This window comes from Lynx rufus, unplaced genomic scaffold (assembly GCF_022079265.1).
Source record: "Lynx rufus isolate CCGP_SWC_20201006 ecotype Redwood Valley unplaced genomic scaffold, mLynRuf1.p SCAF_22, whole genome shotgun sequence".
In the NCBI taxonomy this organism is placed as follows: Eukaryota; Metazoa; Chordata; class Mammalia; order Carnivora; family Felidae; genus Lynx; species Lynx rufus.
The window spans coordinates 19,878,095-19,897,078 of record NW_025814837.1 but is presented as its reverse complement, the minus strand read 5'-3'; the positions used below and the strand labels follow the sequence as shown (position 1 = coordinate 19,897,078).

At 34.2% G+C, this 18,984-nt stretch overlaps 1 protein-coding gene across 3 annotated transcripts in view; it reads right to left on the bottom strand.

Annotated features, from left to right (window-relative positions):
* Window positions 1–18,984, bottom strand: part of ROCK1 (Rho associated coiled-coil containing protein kinase 1) — a 158,605-nt gene that overhangs the window by 65,873 nt on the left and 73,748 nt on the right. For 2 of the 3 annotated variants that reach the window (XM_047086920.1, XM_047086918.1), the window contains exons 10-13: window positions 15,520–15,679; window positions 11,923–11,983; window positions 7,064–7,152; window positions 5,010–5,058 (exon numbers count right to left, since the gene is read on the bottom strand). In XM_047086920.1, the coding sequence (XP_046942876.1) occupies window positions 5,010–5,058; window positions 7,064–7,152; window positions 11,923–11,983; window positions 15,520–15,679 (359 nt within the window). The remainder of the gene's footprint in view (window positions 1–5,009; window positions 5,059–7,063; window positions 7,153–11,922; window positions 11,984–15,519; window positions 15,680–18,984) is intronic. The other variant, XM_047086919.1, reaches the window with a different exon arrangement.

The following is an 18,984-nucleotide window of genomic DNA, read 5'->3' as shown; positions in this document are numbered from 1 at the left end:
AATAGAATTAGCTTGCTTTATAGGAAGACTGAGAGAATCCCCTTATTCAAACTAGATATGGAAAATTTTCAGATTTTTAAATCCATGAATATAAAAAACTATGAATCTTATCAGAAAGCTGCTTTATTAGTTTAAGATGACCACACTGCATTCCATTACCAATATTTTGGTTTATTTATAATCCTAAATTAAAGATATAAATATGAAAGATAATAATTACACATTTGATAATTAAATGGTGCAAAACTCAAATGGTACCAAATGCTAGTGTGTGTAGTAAGTTCACTAGTCCCTATGTGTCTCCTTTAGTCCTCTTCCTGTCTCAACAACTTACCTTTTCTAAAATGTTCTATGTATCTACCCACTAACGCATATTTAAAAAGTAATGAAGGAGACACTTACTTTAGAAAATAAAACTGCAGGGGAGGGGAGGGTTAAAGAAAAAAAAAATAGCCAAACCTTCACAACTTAAAAATTTATCTTTTTTTTCTGAGTTACCACTTCCATATTGTGCTTTTGAAGCTTCATTTTTTTAAGACTCCACACTGGGAAAATCTCCGTTATAGTGTTTTTCTGGGCTTTCCCATCATTAAGCAAAACTCATGTTTTAAGGACAATGCTGTTAGGTTTAGTAAAATTTGCAGAGATCATCCAAGATCTTTCTAATTCTGAGATTTTATCATTCTAACTTTTAATTCTTTTCATTTTTAAATTTTGATTTCAGGAAGTTGCAAAGATACCACAGAGAGGTTTCTTGTACTCTTCCACTCAGTTTCCCCTAATAGATACATTTTATGTAACATCAGCACAGTAACAAAATCAGGAAATTGATACTGGTATAAGGTATATATGTTTCTGTTATTTTAGCTTATGTGTAGATTCATGGAACCACCATCGCAATCAAGATACAGAACTGTTCCACTGGCACAAGATCTCCTTCCAGCCAGCCACTACTTAAGAGCTTAGAAGATGCCCTTCTCCCACCACCCACATTCCTGGCAACCAGTAATAGGTTCTCCGTGTAATTTTGACTTTCTTTGAGAATACGATATTAATGGAATCACACAGTATGGACCTTTTGGGAAGGCTTTTTACACTCGATATAATGCCCACAAGATCCATCCAAGTTGTTGTGTGTATCAATAGTTCATGCCTTTTTGTTGCTGAGTAGTACTCCATGGTATAAATGTATCAAAGTTGCTTCAACCATTCACCTATGGTAGGACATTTTGATTATTTCTAGTTTTTGGCATTACAAATAAGGCTATTATGAACAACAGCATACAGGTTTTTTAAGGATGTAAGTTTTGTTTTTTTTTTTTTCTCTAGGATAAATGCCCACAAGTGCAATTGCTGGGTCGCCTGGTAGATGCATGCTTAGTATTTTAGGAAACTGCAGCAGTATTTTCCAGATTGGCTGTACAATTTTAAATTCCCATTTGCAATGCATGAGTGATAGTTTTTCTATATTCTTGCCAGTTTTGGTATTGATGCTATTTTTTATTTTACTTGCTCTAATGATTATAAAGTGATTTCTCATGGTAGTTTTAATTTGCATTTCCCTCATGGCTAATGAGGTTGAGCATCTCTTCATGTGTTTGTCATTCACTCTGATAAGTGACATGTCTTCTGCCAATTTTCAAATGGGATTATTTGTTTATTCAACTGCTAAGCTTTAGAGTTCTTTATTCTAGATAGAGTCCTTTGTGATATACATAGTTTGCAAATATTTTTTCCCAATCTATTTCTTGTCATTTCATCCTCTTATCATGTTCTTTCACAGAACAAATATTGTTAATTCTCATGAAGTCCAAATTGTTGAATATTTTTCCTCATGTGGATCATGTTTGTGGTGTCATGTCTAAGAACTTTTCACCAAGCTGTAGGTCCCTAGGGTTTTCACTTATTTTTTTTTCCTAAAAGTTTCATATTTTCATGTTTACCTTTAAATATGACCCATCTTGAATTAATTTTTGCATAAAGTATGAGACTTAAGTTGAGGTTCATGTCTTGGTCTATGAATATCTAATTGCTCCAGCACCACTTGTTAACAAAGACTCTTTCCTCCATTAAATTGCTTTTACACCTTTGTAAAAAAATCAGTTGGCTGTAAATGAGAGACACTGATTTATGATTTTCTTCGTAGTACTGTCTTTGTTAGATTTTGTCATCTGGGTAATTCTAGTCTCATAAAACTCACTGGGGAATATTCCCTTCTCTTATATTTTCTGGAAGAGATAGTGTAGAATTGGTATTAATTCTTTTTAAAACATTTGGTGGAACTCTCTAGTAAAACCACCTGGTCCTGGAAGATTACTTTTTGGGAAACTTTTAAATTATGAATTCACTTTAATAGTTATATAGGACTATTCAACTAATCTATTTCACATTGTGTGAGTTGTGGTAATTTGTATTTTTGGCAGAATTATTACATTCCACCTAGATTTCACACTTACATGTTTAGAATTGTTTATAGTATTCCTTTATGATCCTTTTGGTATCTGGAGGGACTATAGTGATATGCTTGCCCTGTTTTATTCCTGATACTGATCATTTGTGTCCTCTTTTTCCTTTATCAATCTTGCTAAAGGTCTGTCAATTTTCCAAATAGATGGCTTTCTGTTTTCATTGATTTTCTCTATTGTTTTTCTATTTTCAATTCCACTGATCTCTACTCTTATCTTTATTTCTCTTCCCTTCTTTTTGCTTTGATTTTACTCTTCTAAGTTCTTGAGGTAGGTGCTTAGATGACTGATTTGAGATTTTTCATCTTTTCTAATGTATGCCTTTACTGCATAAATTTATCTTAGAACACTATGTTAGCTGCATCCCACAAATTTTGATGTTCTATTTTCATTTTCATTGTTCAAATTTTTTTTAAAGATGAAGAGCCATAACTTATTTTATTATTGTATAGTTGACACACAATGTTATATTAGTTTCAGGTGTACAGCACAGTGATATGACAGTTCTATGCATTACTCCATGCTCACCATGTAAGTATAGTCACCATACAATGTTATTACAATATTACTGACTATATTTCCTATGCTGTGCATTTCATCTCCATGATTTTGTAACTAGAAGTTTGCACCTCTTCACCAATTTTACCCATATCACCAGCAACCATCAGTTTGTTCTGTGTATTTGAGTCCGTTTTTTTGTTTGTTTTCCAGATTCCATATATAAGTGAAATTATATGGTAACTGTCTTTCTCTGCCTGTCTTATTTCACTTAGCATATAACCCTCTGGGCCCATATAGGTTGTTGCAAATGGCAAGATTTCATTTTTTTTTTAATAAGAGCCATAACTCTAATGTAATGAGATGTAATTAACATTCCAACATAACCTTTCATTCCCGTTTAGAAGTATTCTTTGACCTATGGATTAGTTAGAACTGTGTTGTTTAGTTTCCATATGTTTGCAGAATTGCTTGATATATTAGTCATTCTAGTTTGATTACATTTTGGTCAGAGAACACATTCTGTATAATTTTAATTTTTTTTTTTTTTTTTGCAGAAGTTTGCTCAGGATATGGTCTATGTTGGTATGTATTCCTTGAATGCTTGAAAAGAATGTATATTTTGCTGTTGTCAGGCAGAGGATTCTACAAATGTTAAACATATGTTGTTGGTTGATGGTGTGGTTGAGCTTTCCTATAGGTCTGTGGATTCTCTGTCTAGAGAGTGATAGATATTGAAGTCTCCAACGATAATAATGGATCTGTCTATTCATCTTTTCAGTTTTATTGGCTTTTACTTCACATATTTTGTAGGTCTGTTTGGCAGATACAAATTTATGAATACTATTATTTTCTTAGTGGACTGATCTTAAACTTAGCATACTTGAATTTTACCTGTTTTTTAGAAATGAAATACCCAAAGCTGAGGATTTGCAAAATGGATTTCTTAAAGAGACTTAAATAAATAGTACTAATTATACACTGACCAATGGCAAGTTGGCAAAATATTATACATATATGCATAACATGTATATGTATTACATAAATATGCATATACAAAGCTACAAATGAAAAAAAAAACTGACAGATACTATTCCTCAAGAGAAAATTAAGATAGCACAAAAACCACCAGAAAGATTAACTAAAAAAAACAAACAAAAAAACCCCAAAAACAAAACAACAACAACAAAGGAAGTAATCAATAAAAAGGCCATAGAAAGTATATTTCTTTGAAGGGTACTCTTTATACACAGAGTAGAAAGATATCTATAAGCTTATCAAAAGGAATGACAATGTATTATATATTTGCAAACAAACATCTGAATCATGAAATTTTTCCCTGATAACAAAAACTTCTTGCTAGGTAACCATACAAAACATGAATGATTCTAAAATCAATATATTACTCATTTGATCACATAAACTTATGTTAATGTCAGTCCTTTTTAAATTGTATTCTTTCCTCCTTCCTATTTGTCGGTCTCTTTCTGATGTAGTTCGGATCCCATTTGATTCTCTTTTCCTTTCTCACTTTTTAAATGTTAAGTAAGAACAACTGAAATGAAATTTATGTACTAAGATTTCAACATGGTTCTAGCATAAAACTACACAAAGGAAACTGAAGTTTAATCTAATCTGTATCACTTGAACCTACAGCTCCCAAGTGAGGCTTTCATCATAGTTCTCTGACTTTGTTCTGTATTTAAACCTATAAAGTTCCAATGCAATTTTCTTAGAAAACAAAACAATCTTGGGGTGCCTGGGTGGCGCAGTCGGTTAAGCGTCCGACTTCAGCCAGGTCACGATCTCGCGCTCCGTGAGTTCGAGCCCCGCGTCGGGCTCTGGGCTGATGGCTCAGAGCCTGGAGCCTGTTTCTGATTCTATGTCTCCCTCTCTCTCTGCCCCTCCCCCGTTCATGCTCTGTCTCTCTCTGTCCCAAAAATAAATAAACGTTGAAAAAAAAAAAAATTTAAAAAAGAAAACAAAACAATCTGAAAGAGGAAAAACTCTCAAACAGGGAAACTTCTGATTAGAAAACAAAAGTACCTCTTCATCCAATTCTTTCATTATCTTGTCTAGTTTTATGTTTGAAGTTCTGTAAAAACAAAAGCAATATAGATTAGAAATATGTTTATCTTTTTATTGCTCAGGGGTGCAACACCACATTCTTTACTTTTCTGTTTAACTAAGATGTCTTAACTGTTTTTGTGCTGTGGATCCCCTTTGGCACTCTGGTAAAGCCTGTGGGTTTTTCTCAGAATAATATATTTTAAAGCAAAAAAGGATTAAAAAAGCCGAAAATATATTAAATATAGTCTTTTTAAAAAAAATGTGTTTCAGGAATATGTGTGGCTTCTTTATTAATATATTAAATCACAAGATCTAGCAGCAGTAATTTCAAAGTAGTGATGAGCACAAATGATAGAGATAACTATAATAAATAAAAATATTTGTAGTATCTATTAGTAGTAAAAAAATTCAGCTACTGCTAATAGATGTAGATTACTGCTTTTGTTCACAGTGGAAGGAAATGTTGAATATCAGTTATAAGTTAGGGAAAATACTTTTTCTCATCCAAGTTTAAGGACCTTGAATTCATCCATGGACCCTTTGTGGGACGGACCCTATGGATTCCAGGTTAAGGATCCCTGAACTTCCTAACGCACTACTTGCTAATAAACAAAAATTAGCCACTTAACCTTTATACAAGATTACATAGTGAAGAGAAAGGTGGCATATATGGATCAGTAAATATACCACTTAACAAGTAAGGTGAAAAGTTGAGATAAACTAAGAGTGTATTATCTCCATCACATTTTGTTTTCTTTGGCTCTGAACAGAATTCTGAGCTTCAAATCTGCATATGCAATGTTTCACATGTATGTTTCATCAAATATGTCACTCAGCACGCCCAAAATGTTACTTCCTCTGCTCCACACTCTTACCTATAATATTAATTTCTTCCTACTGTAAGTGTCCCTAAGAAAGGACATGACCTAGGAACCATCCTTGACTCATCTTCCTCCTTCATTCCCATTTAGTTGAATAAATGTCAAGTGCTGCCAACTAACTAGAGTGTTCTTTTTAAAAAGCAAATTTGATCAATTTTTTAAGCTTAATAACTTTCAATGTTTTTCCATCATCTTAGGATAAGTTCCAAATTTCTTAGCTTGTTAAAAACAAAGTCCAAGATCTACATTCTGTTTATCTTTCCACCCCCATTCCTCTCCTCTAACATTTTCCTATCATTACAGACCACTTTGGCCATTCCTATTACTTCTTCAAATTGATTTCCATTGCCACTATCATTAGTTTAATTTTGGATGCAGAAACTTCTCAACATTTATGCATTTCCATATTTTATACTTAGAAATTCCTTCCAAATCCTGAGATCAGTTAATTATTTCCTAATATGTAAGTGCTTTTCTGAAAAAAGTTTGCACTATATACTAATGTATTTAGTCTATCAGGAATGGTATGCAATAAGAGTTTTACTTGTTTCCTCTTTGGCCCAATCACAAAAATGCCAGTTTTCCAATGCCATTTGTTGAATGTTACTTATTGTTGAATGTGTTACTTATTTATTCAATAGTTTCCACAAAAAATATAAAGTTATTGTTTGTAGTTAATAAGTAACTCAGCATTGTGCCAGGTTATTTTAAATAATATTCATCATTACATATTTCATAAATATACAGGCTCTTATTAGATTTAGTGAATTTTAATATTTAACATTTACATTTTAAAAAGCACCTCATTTAATGTAATCTAATTTGCCTTTTCAGTCAGCTAATTAAAATGGGAGGAAAAAAGTAATAAATCAAGCACTAAGTGAATAGGCACTATAGTTTTTTAATAAAGACTTCCAGGAACAAATACACTTTAAATATTCTGAGGACAATATGTCTATAACTAATGCCAACATAAATATTACTTTCCAATTCTAGGCAAGACATTCTTCATTGAATGTACATAAGCAGTAACCGTATATCGCCATCTTATTTCCAATTAATTTTCAACTGTTTTATAGAAGGCAAGTTTTAAAAAAAGTATTTGCTGTACAACCTTTAATGTTAAAAACATACAAAGTATATTCTCACCTGCACTTCTGCTCCATTTCATCTTTTAATTGCATTTCATTATGCAGTTGTTCTTCCAGCTTATAAATTGTTTTTTGCAAATTTTCCTGCTTTAATCAAAAACAAAACAAAACTCATCCTACAAGAATATTCATAGAGAACTTAAAAATAACAAGTTTATGTTATTCTATACCTACTCAAGAATAAATTATTTGGTTCAATCTTACCCCTTTCCTTTCAATCTGAATTTATTATTAATTTAATAAGCATTTTTTCAACACCTACAAATATGTCAGGCACTGTGGTAGACATTAGTAATACAAAAAATTAAAAAGATTTGGTCCCTGTGCTTATGAAGCTAAGAGTTAAACAGAGAGGCACAGAAGAATAGGAGGATGAAAAGAACCTACAATAATCCAAAGACATACACACAAATATTACAATATAATGTAGTGATGATAAAGTTATATATGAGGTGTTCCAAAGGAGGGAAGAGGTCATGTCTAATTCTGCCATGAAAATGTAATGTTTGAAATGAGACTTAAAATATGAGAGATATTTACTAAGCAGAAAAGGTGGTAGAAGAAAGGCATTTTAGCCAGAATGAATGAGTCCAAAAGTAGAGAGGTAAAAGAAAACATGATATATTTTGGAAATGGGTAGAAATCAAATATAGGCAGAGCCCAGAACAGAGAGAATGAGTCACATAAAATCTGAAAAGGTGAGTGAGGCCATGATTCTTGTATGCAAAAATAGGAGTTAGGGACTTTAACCTATAAGCATTTTAAAAAGGGAAACAATATAGTATCTGCATTTTACTTTGGAGAGACAGAGAGAATGCAAGTGGGGGAGAGGAGCAGGGGGAGGGGGACAGAGAGAGACGGTGGGGGGGAAGACAGAGAGAGAGAGAGACAGAGAGAGAAAATCTCAAGTAGGCTCTACGTTGAGCATAGGGCTCAATCCCACAACCTTAGGGCCATGACCTGAGCCGAAATCAAAAGCTGGACACCCAACTGACAGAGTCACCTAGGCAACATTATTATTATCATTATTATTAGTTTCTGCATTTTAGAAATGCCACTTCAGTAACAATAAGGTGAAAAGAATAGAGGGAAGAGAAATTCTACTCAAAGTAACCAGTTAACAGGCTTTTGAGACAGTTTAAGCAAAAAAGCACATAGGTTTGATATGAGGCAGAGGCTGTAGGAATGAAGAGGAGGAAACGGATAACTGTGTCATTCAGAAGGCAGAATTAACCTAATAACTGATTAAAAATAAGAGACAAAAAAGTACAGCATAGGGAATAGTCAATAACATAATAACATGTATGATGACAGTTGGTAACTACACTTATTATAGTGAGCATCGAGTATAGAATTGTCAAGTCATTATATTGTACACTTGAAACTAATGTATCATTGTAGGTCAACTGTACTTCAATAATACAAATGTTTTAAAAATCAAAGTGGGATGGGGCACCTGGGTGGCTCAGTCGGTTAAGCATCTGACTTCGGCTCAGGTCATGATCTCATGGTTCATGAGTTCAAGCCCCAGATTACGCTTTCTGCTGTCAGCACAGAGCTTCCTTCGGATGCTCTGTCCCCCTCTCTCTCTGCCCCTCCTCTGTTCATTCTCCCTCTGTCTCAAAAATAAACGTTTTTCAAAACTAATTAAAAAATTAAAAAGTGGGATTCTGAAAAAAAATGTCAACAGAAGAAAGAAAGAAAGAAAGAAAGAAAGAAAGAAAGGAAGGAAGAAAGAAAGAAAGAAAGAGAAAGAAAGACAGAGAAAGAACAGAGTACCATTACAAAAGATATGGAACACATAAGAGCTGCTTGGGAGGGGACAGAGAGAGAATGAGTTTAGCTCTGGCATAGGATGAAGTGCTTGTGCCTGACAGAAGGACAGGAAAGGAAATCCAATCAGAGAGAGAGAGAGAGAGAGAGAGAGAGAGGAAGAGGTGAGGAGAGAGAAAAGAGAGAGAGAGAGACAGACAGACAAGAGAGATACAGCTTTGGAGTTCAGAGGAGCAAGCTGCACACATGAGATTACCTACAAAAAATGAGCAGAGAGCCAAGATCAGAATCATCCTGAGAAACATTTAATAATTAAAGGGGAGGGAGAGAAGAAGAGGAGAGAAGAGGAGAAGGGGGAAGAGATCCTGCCAAAGGGATGGAAAATAAAATCTACACAGGTGGGAAGAAAAAAAGAAAGAAGGGGAACATGAAAGGGTTACAAAAGTTCAAAGAAGGAGGAACTGATTAATCAGTGTCATTTGCAGCAAAAAAGAAAAATAAGATAGGAATGAAAATTATTCATTATATTTGTCAATTGCAAAGCTGTTCATTAGCATTTGCTGGAAGGCTTTCAAGGAAGAGTTGAAAATTACATCAGCTGACTATTGTATTTAGCTGTTAACAGAAATAGTAGGCACATCAAATTTTTCTTCTTCCCCTGTGATCTTTCTTACCAGAGCAAAAGATAAAAGGTAGCAGCAGCCACCGACAGAAACTTCTGGCAATCACCATTGAACAAGATCAGCCCAAAGAAAACACAATTCCACTAAATATTCTTTGAGGCCCGATGTACCACTAATCCCACAGATAAGTAATAAGTGAAAGCTGGGTTACAGCAGCGCCTTATTGTCACATTCCCTAGGTCAAAGATTCTTTAACTTTAAAGATTTCTGAGCCATTGTTAACTACGTAACTTGAATAGCTCTAATAGGATGAGAATTTAAAAGACATAGATGGTCAATGGGGCGCCTGGGTGGCGCAGTCGGTTAAGCGTCCGACTTCAGCCAGGTCACGATCTCGCGGTCCGTGAGTTCGAGCCCCGCGTCAGGCTCTGGGCTGATGGCTCAGAGCCTGGAGGCTGCTTCCGATTCTGTGTCTCCTTCTCTCTCTGCCCCTCCCCCCTTCATGCTCTGTCTCTCTCTGTCTCAAAAATAAATAAACGTTAAAAAAAAAAAAACTTTTTTAAAGACATAGATGGTCAAAACAGCTAACAGGTACTCACACAGTTCACTCTCCCTTTTTCCACTTTCCCTTCACATCACCTGTTCAATCTTACATTTAAGAGTAAATATATTAAGAAGCAAGAGAATTACATCAGCTTTTAAAACATGATTGCTACTTACACTCCCCTCCTCAGTTAATAATATGTAGGCCACAATACACAGAGTTCAAAGAACTCTCCAAGGATGGCCAAATAATTATTTCTAACACATTTTTTTAAGTAAGCTCTATGCCCAACATGGGGCTTGACCTCAAGACCCCAAGATTGAGAGTCTCATGCTCTACCAACTGAGCCAACCAGGTGCCCCAACTGTTTTTAGTATTTTTAAGAAAAGTCTTGGTCAACTCTAAAGGACCTTCTCAAATCTAAGTAAGATTTTTTAACCTCTGTCCCATGAACATGAGCTAAATGGACAATAAAAAGGACTCCTGTCTCTAATAATTACTTATAACAGTAATTTTCAGTGGACAAATTAGATGGTGCTGACTATACTGGTTATTCTCCCATTTGCTTTCTCTCTTTTCTAGCCATGAAATCCATGCTCCTTGAAATCAATCCTTCCTTTAGCTTGAAATCTATAGACTGCATTACCTGGGTTTACTGTTCTACTTTAATAAATGGGAGACACCAGTAGGAAATCAAAAGGTGGGATAATGAAAGTGTTCATTCTCCCCACCTTTTTATTGCCTTACTGTGGTGATAGCAGTGTTCTACATTCTATGTTCCTCTTTGATGATGCTAGGTTTTTCTGAACTATGGCAACAATACCTGTCTCTCCCTGTCCTTTCAAACTAGGGACAATAGTTTCCCACTATTGTTGATCAATGGGTATTTTCACAGCCTTTATTTATTGCTCCTCTTGACCCTGCTCATGGCACTGTAAATAGTCCTTTCACTAAACTCTCTTTTAATGAACGAACAAAATGTGGTATACACACAGAATGTGATATATTCAGCCTTAAAAAGGAATCAAATTCTGAAACATGTTACAACATGGAGAAACCATGGCTAAGTGAAATAACCCAATCACAAAAAGTCAAATATTCCACTTACATGAGGTGTCTAGTATAGTCAAATTCATACAGACAGAGAAAGTAGGATAGTGATTACTCAGGGCTGGGGGTAGTGGAATAAAGAGTTTAATGTGCACAAAGTTTTAGTTTGGGATGAAGAAAAATTCTGGAGACAGATGGTGGTAGAAAACAATGTGAAGGTTTTTTTTTTTTTTTAATGTTTTTAAATTTATTTTTGAGAGAGACAGAGCACAAGTGGGAGAGGGGCAGAGAGAGAGGGAGACACAGAATCCAAAGCAGGCTCCAGGCTCTGAGCTATCAGCACAGAGCCTGACACAGAGCTTGAACCCACAAACCGTAAGAGCATGACCTAAGCCGAAGTCAGACGCTTAACCGACTGAACCACCCAGGCGCCCCCATTACCACAGAACTATACACCTAAAAATGGCTAAAATGGTAAATTTTATGTTATGTATATTTCATCATATATACAACACTCTCTTTAGTTAAGTCTTTTGTTTATGTTACCTGTTTTCTTGTCAAGACCCGTATTGATACCTTGATTTACCATAAATTCCTAATTCTAAAGATTAGAAAGACTGCCACTGTCAATTTGTGTAGCAATTTATAGTTTATTAATTATCTCCACATAAAATATCCCATTTGATATTCACGCAAGAAATCAAATTGGAAGGAGATAGTAGGTTAAAAAATACTATCAAAATTTAAGTTCACTAACTACACAATCAAAAGAAATATGTTTACTTACTTAATGTTTACTTAATATCATGCACACAAAACACACTGTCCACAAAATAACTTTTTAAAAAATAAGAAAAAAATACCTACCAAGCTTTTATCCACATTGGGGCTACTTCGGTTATCATTAGGATTTGCTGAAGATAAGTATCTGAGAGAAAAAGAGTTTTTAGAACTAAAAGAACCAAAAACCTCTTCAATATTCAATAACCAGTAACATATACTACATACTTATTTTTTGGTTTAGTAATGTGCTTGTTCTGCTTTTGAAAAATTGAGTACAAGTTCATGACTCCTTATTTTATATAAAGATTTTATATAAAGATACATATGTATAAAAGTGATACATACATTAAATAAAACCCCCAGTTAGGTCAGAGCAGCACTCTGTAATTATATACCTTACTATCCCTGCAGCCACACATATGACTATTCATACCAAGTAGGATAAATAAAAACTATAAATAGTCTCGAGTTAGTTCAGATTAGGTTTTCGGCCATGAGAGCAGGCTATGGCAGCTTTTGCCACCAAACAAATCACTAAAGTATTTAAAGTTTTTAGAGCTTTTTGCAATAGGGATTGGGGATAAGGAATTGTTGATTTCTACAGAAATGTGCACAGCTTTTCTCTCTGCCCCAAATTACTCTTCAGCCAAGAATGATATTGCCTTTCTGGGCAAAAAAAGAGTTTTTGCCTAAATAGTTAACATAACCTAAGTTCTGGTGATGTCTTGCTAACCTTTTGAGACTCCAAGGCTTTATATTCACTATAAAGGTAGGTAACATATAAGATAGTAGTGATCTTTAGAAGTCTTTAGATATCTTATGAGATTTTTAAACACATCTAAATAGATCATATGAAAAAGATTTTCTAAGCTCTCAAATGTTATATAAAGGTAAGGTACTAGTGCTGCCTTTTCTACTGCTTCTGCTACTTCCTCTACCATGCTACAACTACCACTATTAATACTTCTACCATCACCACCACTATAGTTGCCACCGTGGTCAATCAGTAGAACACTCTCAAAAAGATATCAAATAGCTCCATATACTTCCTAGCTGTTTTAGGGCAACTGATAATGCACTACATATTCACTACTAGTAAAAAACAGAAGATAAGTTCCTTTAAGAGTGTTCTAAAAAAAAAAAAGGAAAATATGCCATTTTTATGTTTTCCTTGGAAAATTATTCAGATCAACTAGAGAATAAAATAATCAGAAGACAGTTTTTAGGCACTGTGTAGCAGGTTTGTAGAAAAAAGGTCTCATGTAACAAATGACAAATTCTAGATGTAGTACAATTTCATTCCATTAACTACTGTCTCAGAAATTCAGTGTGAGATTCCACATTATGTGATGTAAATAAAAGAATATGGCAATGCCAGTAGAATCTGAATTAGATAGGAAATCAGACCATTTTCTAAGAGATCTTCTAAATTTTAATATGCTATATAAGTTGAAGTTAATATTTAGCTTCTGCAAAGTTAATAATATAACTTTCTCAAAATGCAGCACTGGAAATTAAGGACACCAAATGTACGCATCCATTCATTCTTACACTCCCCCCCCCAAAGTTCTTTTGTATATTACATTGTTGCTTTCATATAGAATCTGGTCATTTAGATAGCTCTTTATGAGAGGTTTTAGATTATTACAAATGTAGCTAGAAGTTTAACCTTTAGACTATTAACAATCTTTGTTCATTTCGCTGTATTTCAGCAATAAAGATCTCTACCCTTGGTAACTGAAAGTATGTTTGGATTTCAGGAGTAAGAATTTCAGAAGTTTTCTATTTCATGCCAATAACTCAAATTATACTTACATTTTATACTAAGGCTAATCAGTATTTTGCTGATTCTTTAAGATCAACCACACCTTCGACCATGTTATAAACAATTACTAAACAACACTATATTATGCAATAAGGTGGTGGTACTGAAGAACAGAGTACAATTTCTGTTTTTGAGAAACTCAGAAATTAGTTTGGAATATGCAACATATGGATGCCAGGAAAAACTAGAGAACATAATCAAGTATGTGACAATGTACTACAAATAGTATGTATAATGTTTATTTAATTCAAGATTACTTTTATATCAATAAACCTAAAAAAAGTGATTAACTGATATAACTACATAAAATCCAAAAACACTGGGGGGGGGTGTTTATATCAACATTACAACTGTTCAGAAAGCAAGCCAGAGGATAACTGATAAAAGGTACAAAAATATAGACAGACAGGAAGACAGAAAGAAAGAACTCTTTAGCAAAAACCACTCTGAAAAACTTGTCTGTGTATTTTTTTTCCTCTGTGTATTTCAATATAAAATAGCTACAATGTCATATTCACGAATATTGTGGGAAAAGGATTAAAATACTGGACTTTTCTTAGAATCAAAGTCAAGTACTACCTGCCTGGTTGGTGATACAACAAAAAGTGTTCAGTACTATCTTACAGTTGTATTATTGGAGAAATCTCTTAAGGCAGGACTAATCTGCCTTCCTGTTTTCTAAACTTGGCCTGAATAGGGTCTTATAAAAAAGTTTTGACTAAAATGACAAAATGCTACACTTGAAAATATATCCATTTCCTCACTACTGTACGAGCATCTTAAGAGAAGGTACTAATAACTATATCTTATTCATCTTTCTCCCTGCGTGCTTATTCATCTTTGTCTCCCTACCTGACAAAAAATAAGTTGGCAAATATGTTTGTTTGAATGAATGAATGAATGCTCAACATACTGAAATTATGTTAAATGTTTAATTTGTTTCTCATATCGATTTGAAGACTAAAGCTAACATTAGCTCATACTAATAACAGCTAACACTGAGTGCTTATTCCATGCAAAGCATTGTTCTGTTCTACTGTATTGATATAATGAACCCTTACAATAATCCTATGAGACAAGTATCATCGTCATCATCATCATCACCATCCCTATTTTTGAGAAAATGGAAGCACAAAAGGTTGAAGTTATTTGCCCAAGGTCACAAGGTCTAAATGCTGTAAGATATGGTGAATTCATTTAGTGGTTTCTGGGGAGGGATCACTTAATTTTTGAATTACTAAAGCTTACAGGCCTTTGTAACATCAATATAGTGATGATAATGCTAGAAAACTATATGTTCTTCCAAAGTGTATCATAAAACCAGAATTCTTTGGATAACAAGATTAACTAAAATATAAGTATTAATAGAATCTTTTATTAACTACTGTAACTTTTTTTTTTTTAACGTTTATTTATTTTTGAGACAGAGAGAGACAGAGCATGAACAGGGGAGGGTCAGAGAGAGGGAGACACAGAATCTGAAACAGGCTCCAGGCTCTGAGCTGTCAGCACAGAGCCCGACGCGGGGCTCGAACTCACAGACCGCGAGATCATGACCTGAGCCGAAGTCGGCCGCTTAACCGACTGAGCCACCCAGGCACCCCAAATGCTGTAACTTTAACACATATATAGTGCATCATTCAGTAAATGATTTCTGAAACACAATATCCTGATCATGGATGAGTCTAAAAGAAATATGGAATAATACAAGTATCATACATCACTGAAAAATGGCATATTAAGATATCTCTTCATATACCATTAAATGTTCTTAAAGTGACTTTGAGATATCCCTAAGAAAATAATAGACTACAAAATTAGTACTTACCCCTAAAATCAATGTTTAGCATACTTACCTACGATTGCTATAATACGTAAATCCTACAAAAGGTAACTGATTGCCAACAAAAGCTTTAGGTATAGGGAATGTTTCTTCATCTCCTTTATCTTCTTCCAAGTCATCAAAATTACTTGTATCAATGTCGCTACTTAAATCAGGTACAACTGGCGCTACAGCTAAAAATGGAAACAAAATTAGTAGTTTACTTCAAATTTAATATAAAAATAAAGTGAAGCAAAGATTCCATACCAACTACTAAGTTTCTTACATACAAATAAGTTGCAAACCAAATTCCAAATGGGTTGAATCCTATTTCACCCAATTTTATTAGGGTTATTAATCAACTGATATTGACCATTACAATTCTATGAAACAATCATCTCCTATAATTATCATCTATACTTCAAGTTTAATTTGAATATTGCAAGTATAAAGGTTTTAGAATATACCATAATATAAATATGCAAAAACAGTCAGGACTCTACAAAAGACTTTGCAGAAACCACAGCATAATAAATTGTACTCAAAACTGATTGATTTCAAATGAAACAAACTAGAAATCAAGGTTACCTACCTCTTAGTAGTCCTGGATATAACATTTGGTACTGAAATATATTTATTAATCTAGAATTTAGATGGTTAGTATCCACCCCTCCCCCCAACTCAATATCTCTATAAGACTAAGTCACAAGGAGCAATGTATTTTGAATTTTATTTTCAGTCTAGCTACCTTCCCTGAATCAAGTCATTAAATGATGACTCCATGAGGTATTTATGAAATGGCTGTTAGGAAAAGAGGGTAGAGATACAAAACATGCACACAGAATCTTTAAGAGTTATAAATGTGATGGAGAGCAAGACTCGTAAAAATTTTTTTTAAGTTTATTTATTTTGAGAGACAGAGAGAGAGCGTGTGCTCGTGCACTCACAAGTGGGGGAGGGGCAAAGAGAGAGAATCCCAAGCAATCTGCATACCAGCAGCACAGACACCAACATGGGGCTCAAACCCAGGATCTGTGAGATCATGACCTGAACTGAAACCAAGAGTCAGACACTCAGCCAACAAAGCCACCCAGGCCCCTCGTCTAACAAGTATATACGGCAATGCTTAAATCGTCATAATATGGGAGAAAATAACATGAAACTAATATTACCACTATTTTATTTTGGAACTTGAATAGGCTACAGAGAATACACCTAAAAATACATTTTAGAGAAAAAGCTTTTTAAAGATACAGTAGTATTAATAAAACATTATGGAAATATCAACTAAACATTGAATAATTATTTTAGATATAATCATCTCATGTTTCTTTAAAAAAGATGAAGATGAGCAACAAAAAATAATTGACCTGGTTTCACAGTCTTAATCTTTTATATAAAGGAATCATTTTTCTAATGAATTATCTGGGTATTCCAGGCAAGAAATAACTATTGATGCGCATCACAGATACAGTGAAATATCTGATGAATCTGAGAATGAAACATATTTAACCCAAAGAAGCTATAATATTAACTAAAAATGAATGAGAAAAGACCTTTTCCACCATTCTCTCTTCTTAATGACCAGGAGAACTGCAGTCCTGACTAGACAATTCTAGCTTCCTAATACTACTAACTGCCTAATTTGTAAAATGAAGTGGGAGGAAAGTTGCTTCTTCTTATAAAGTATGTAAGCCAATTATGCTCTTGGCATAAATTGTACTTTTAAACAGTGGTTCTCATTTTTAAAACAACTTTGCCCCCCTGTGGGACATTTGGCAATGACTGAGCTCTTATAACTGAGGGAGGTATGCTCCTGGCATCTAGTGGGTAGAGACCAGGGAACCACTAAACATCCAAGAAAGTTCAGGGTAAGCCACACACAAAAAGACTTATCTGGTCTAGTGTTGAGGCTAAAAACCCTACTTGAAAATTATCATATAAGAATGATTTTAAAAGGAAGCAGAGCATGCTTGGTGATTTTTTTCTTGCTGTTTCAGATGTATCTAGTCTTTTCATAGATAACACAGTAGGGGCACCTCGGTGACTCAGTTAAGTGCCTTACTCTTGATTTCAGTTCAGGTTGTGATCTCATGCCCATGAAACTGAGCCCTGTATCAGGCTCCGCACTGAGCGTGGAGCCTGCTTAAGATTCTCTCTCTTGTTCCCTCTGTCCTTATCCCCTGCTCACATGTGCTCTCTCTCAAACATTAATAAATAAATAAGGAAATACAGATAACATGCCATTTCAGAACAGTTTTAAAATGGGACAAATTCTGTTTAAATTTTGAGGTACAAGTAGGGGAAATCCTGGGAGAATTATAAAAGTAATATTTGTTCTACTTTCAAAGTAAAACATTTAGGCTTTATAGATACCATATAATCACATCAGAATAAATAAGAGTAAGTATAAAGATAGCTTTACAGAATTACCATTGATATATACAGTAGTCTATTTATAAAAATTTACCTTTCAATAAATAACTGGGAATATAGGAACCATGTTCTATAAGAAAGAATCCAGGTGACGCCATAAAAACATGGCAGAGTAAGGAACTCTAAGAAGCTATCTTTCCACTGAAATAACTATTATGCAGGCAAAAACTATCATAAGCAACTTTTTCATAACTCTGAAATCTAAGAAAAGACTTGCAACAAGCAGGGGAATGTTTAATGAAGAGAGAAGCTAGTAAATGTTGGCATTCCGGGAACTGTAACTGGCTGACCAATGAGATAATAATGGGAAAGGAACTTCAGGGGTCACACATGACAAAGAATACAGACTTTGTAAAAACAGTCTGGAAAAGTCACTAAACAAATGGATGACTGAAGCCCACAGCAAGCAATAATAGCAAACCTGGAAGGGGAGAAATCGGATTTCCAGAGTTTATAACACTGTAATATTTATTATGTCCAGTTTTTAATAAAAAGTTACAAAGCGTATTAAGAAACAGAAAAAGTAAGGTCTATTCACAGAAAATGACAGAAAAATCTCTGAGGAAACCCAGGTATTAGATTTATTAAACAAAGACTTTAAATAAATTGCCTTAAATGTGCTCAAGGAAACCATGGACAAAAACTAACTGAGGAGTATGATATCTTAACAAACAGAACATACCAAAAAGGAAAAAGAGGGAACCAAATAGAAATTCTGGTACTGAAAAGTACAATAGCTAAAAGTAAAAATGTACAAGGGTTCAACAGCAGATTTGAGTAGGCAGAGGAACCAGTGAACTTAAAGATAGGACCACTGAAATTATCAAGTAGAAGAAAAGAAGCAAACAATGAAAAAGTCAACTTTTGGGGCACCATAAATCATACCAACATATACATTAGGAAAGTCCCAGGGAAGTAGAGAAAGGGGCAGAAAGAATATTTAAAGAAATAATGGCTCCAAACTAACCAAGTGATGAAATTTAAGAATCTATACATTTAAGAACTCCAAGAAATTCAGATCCACACCATAACATGTTATAATAAACGTTGAAAAGACAAAGAA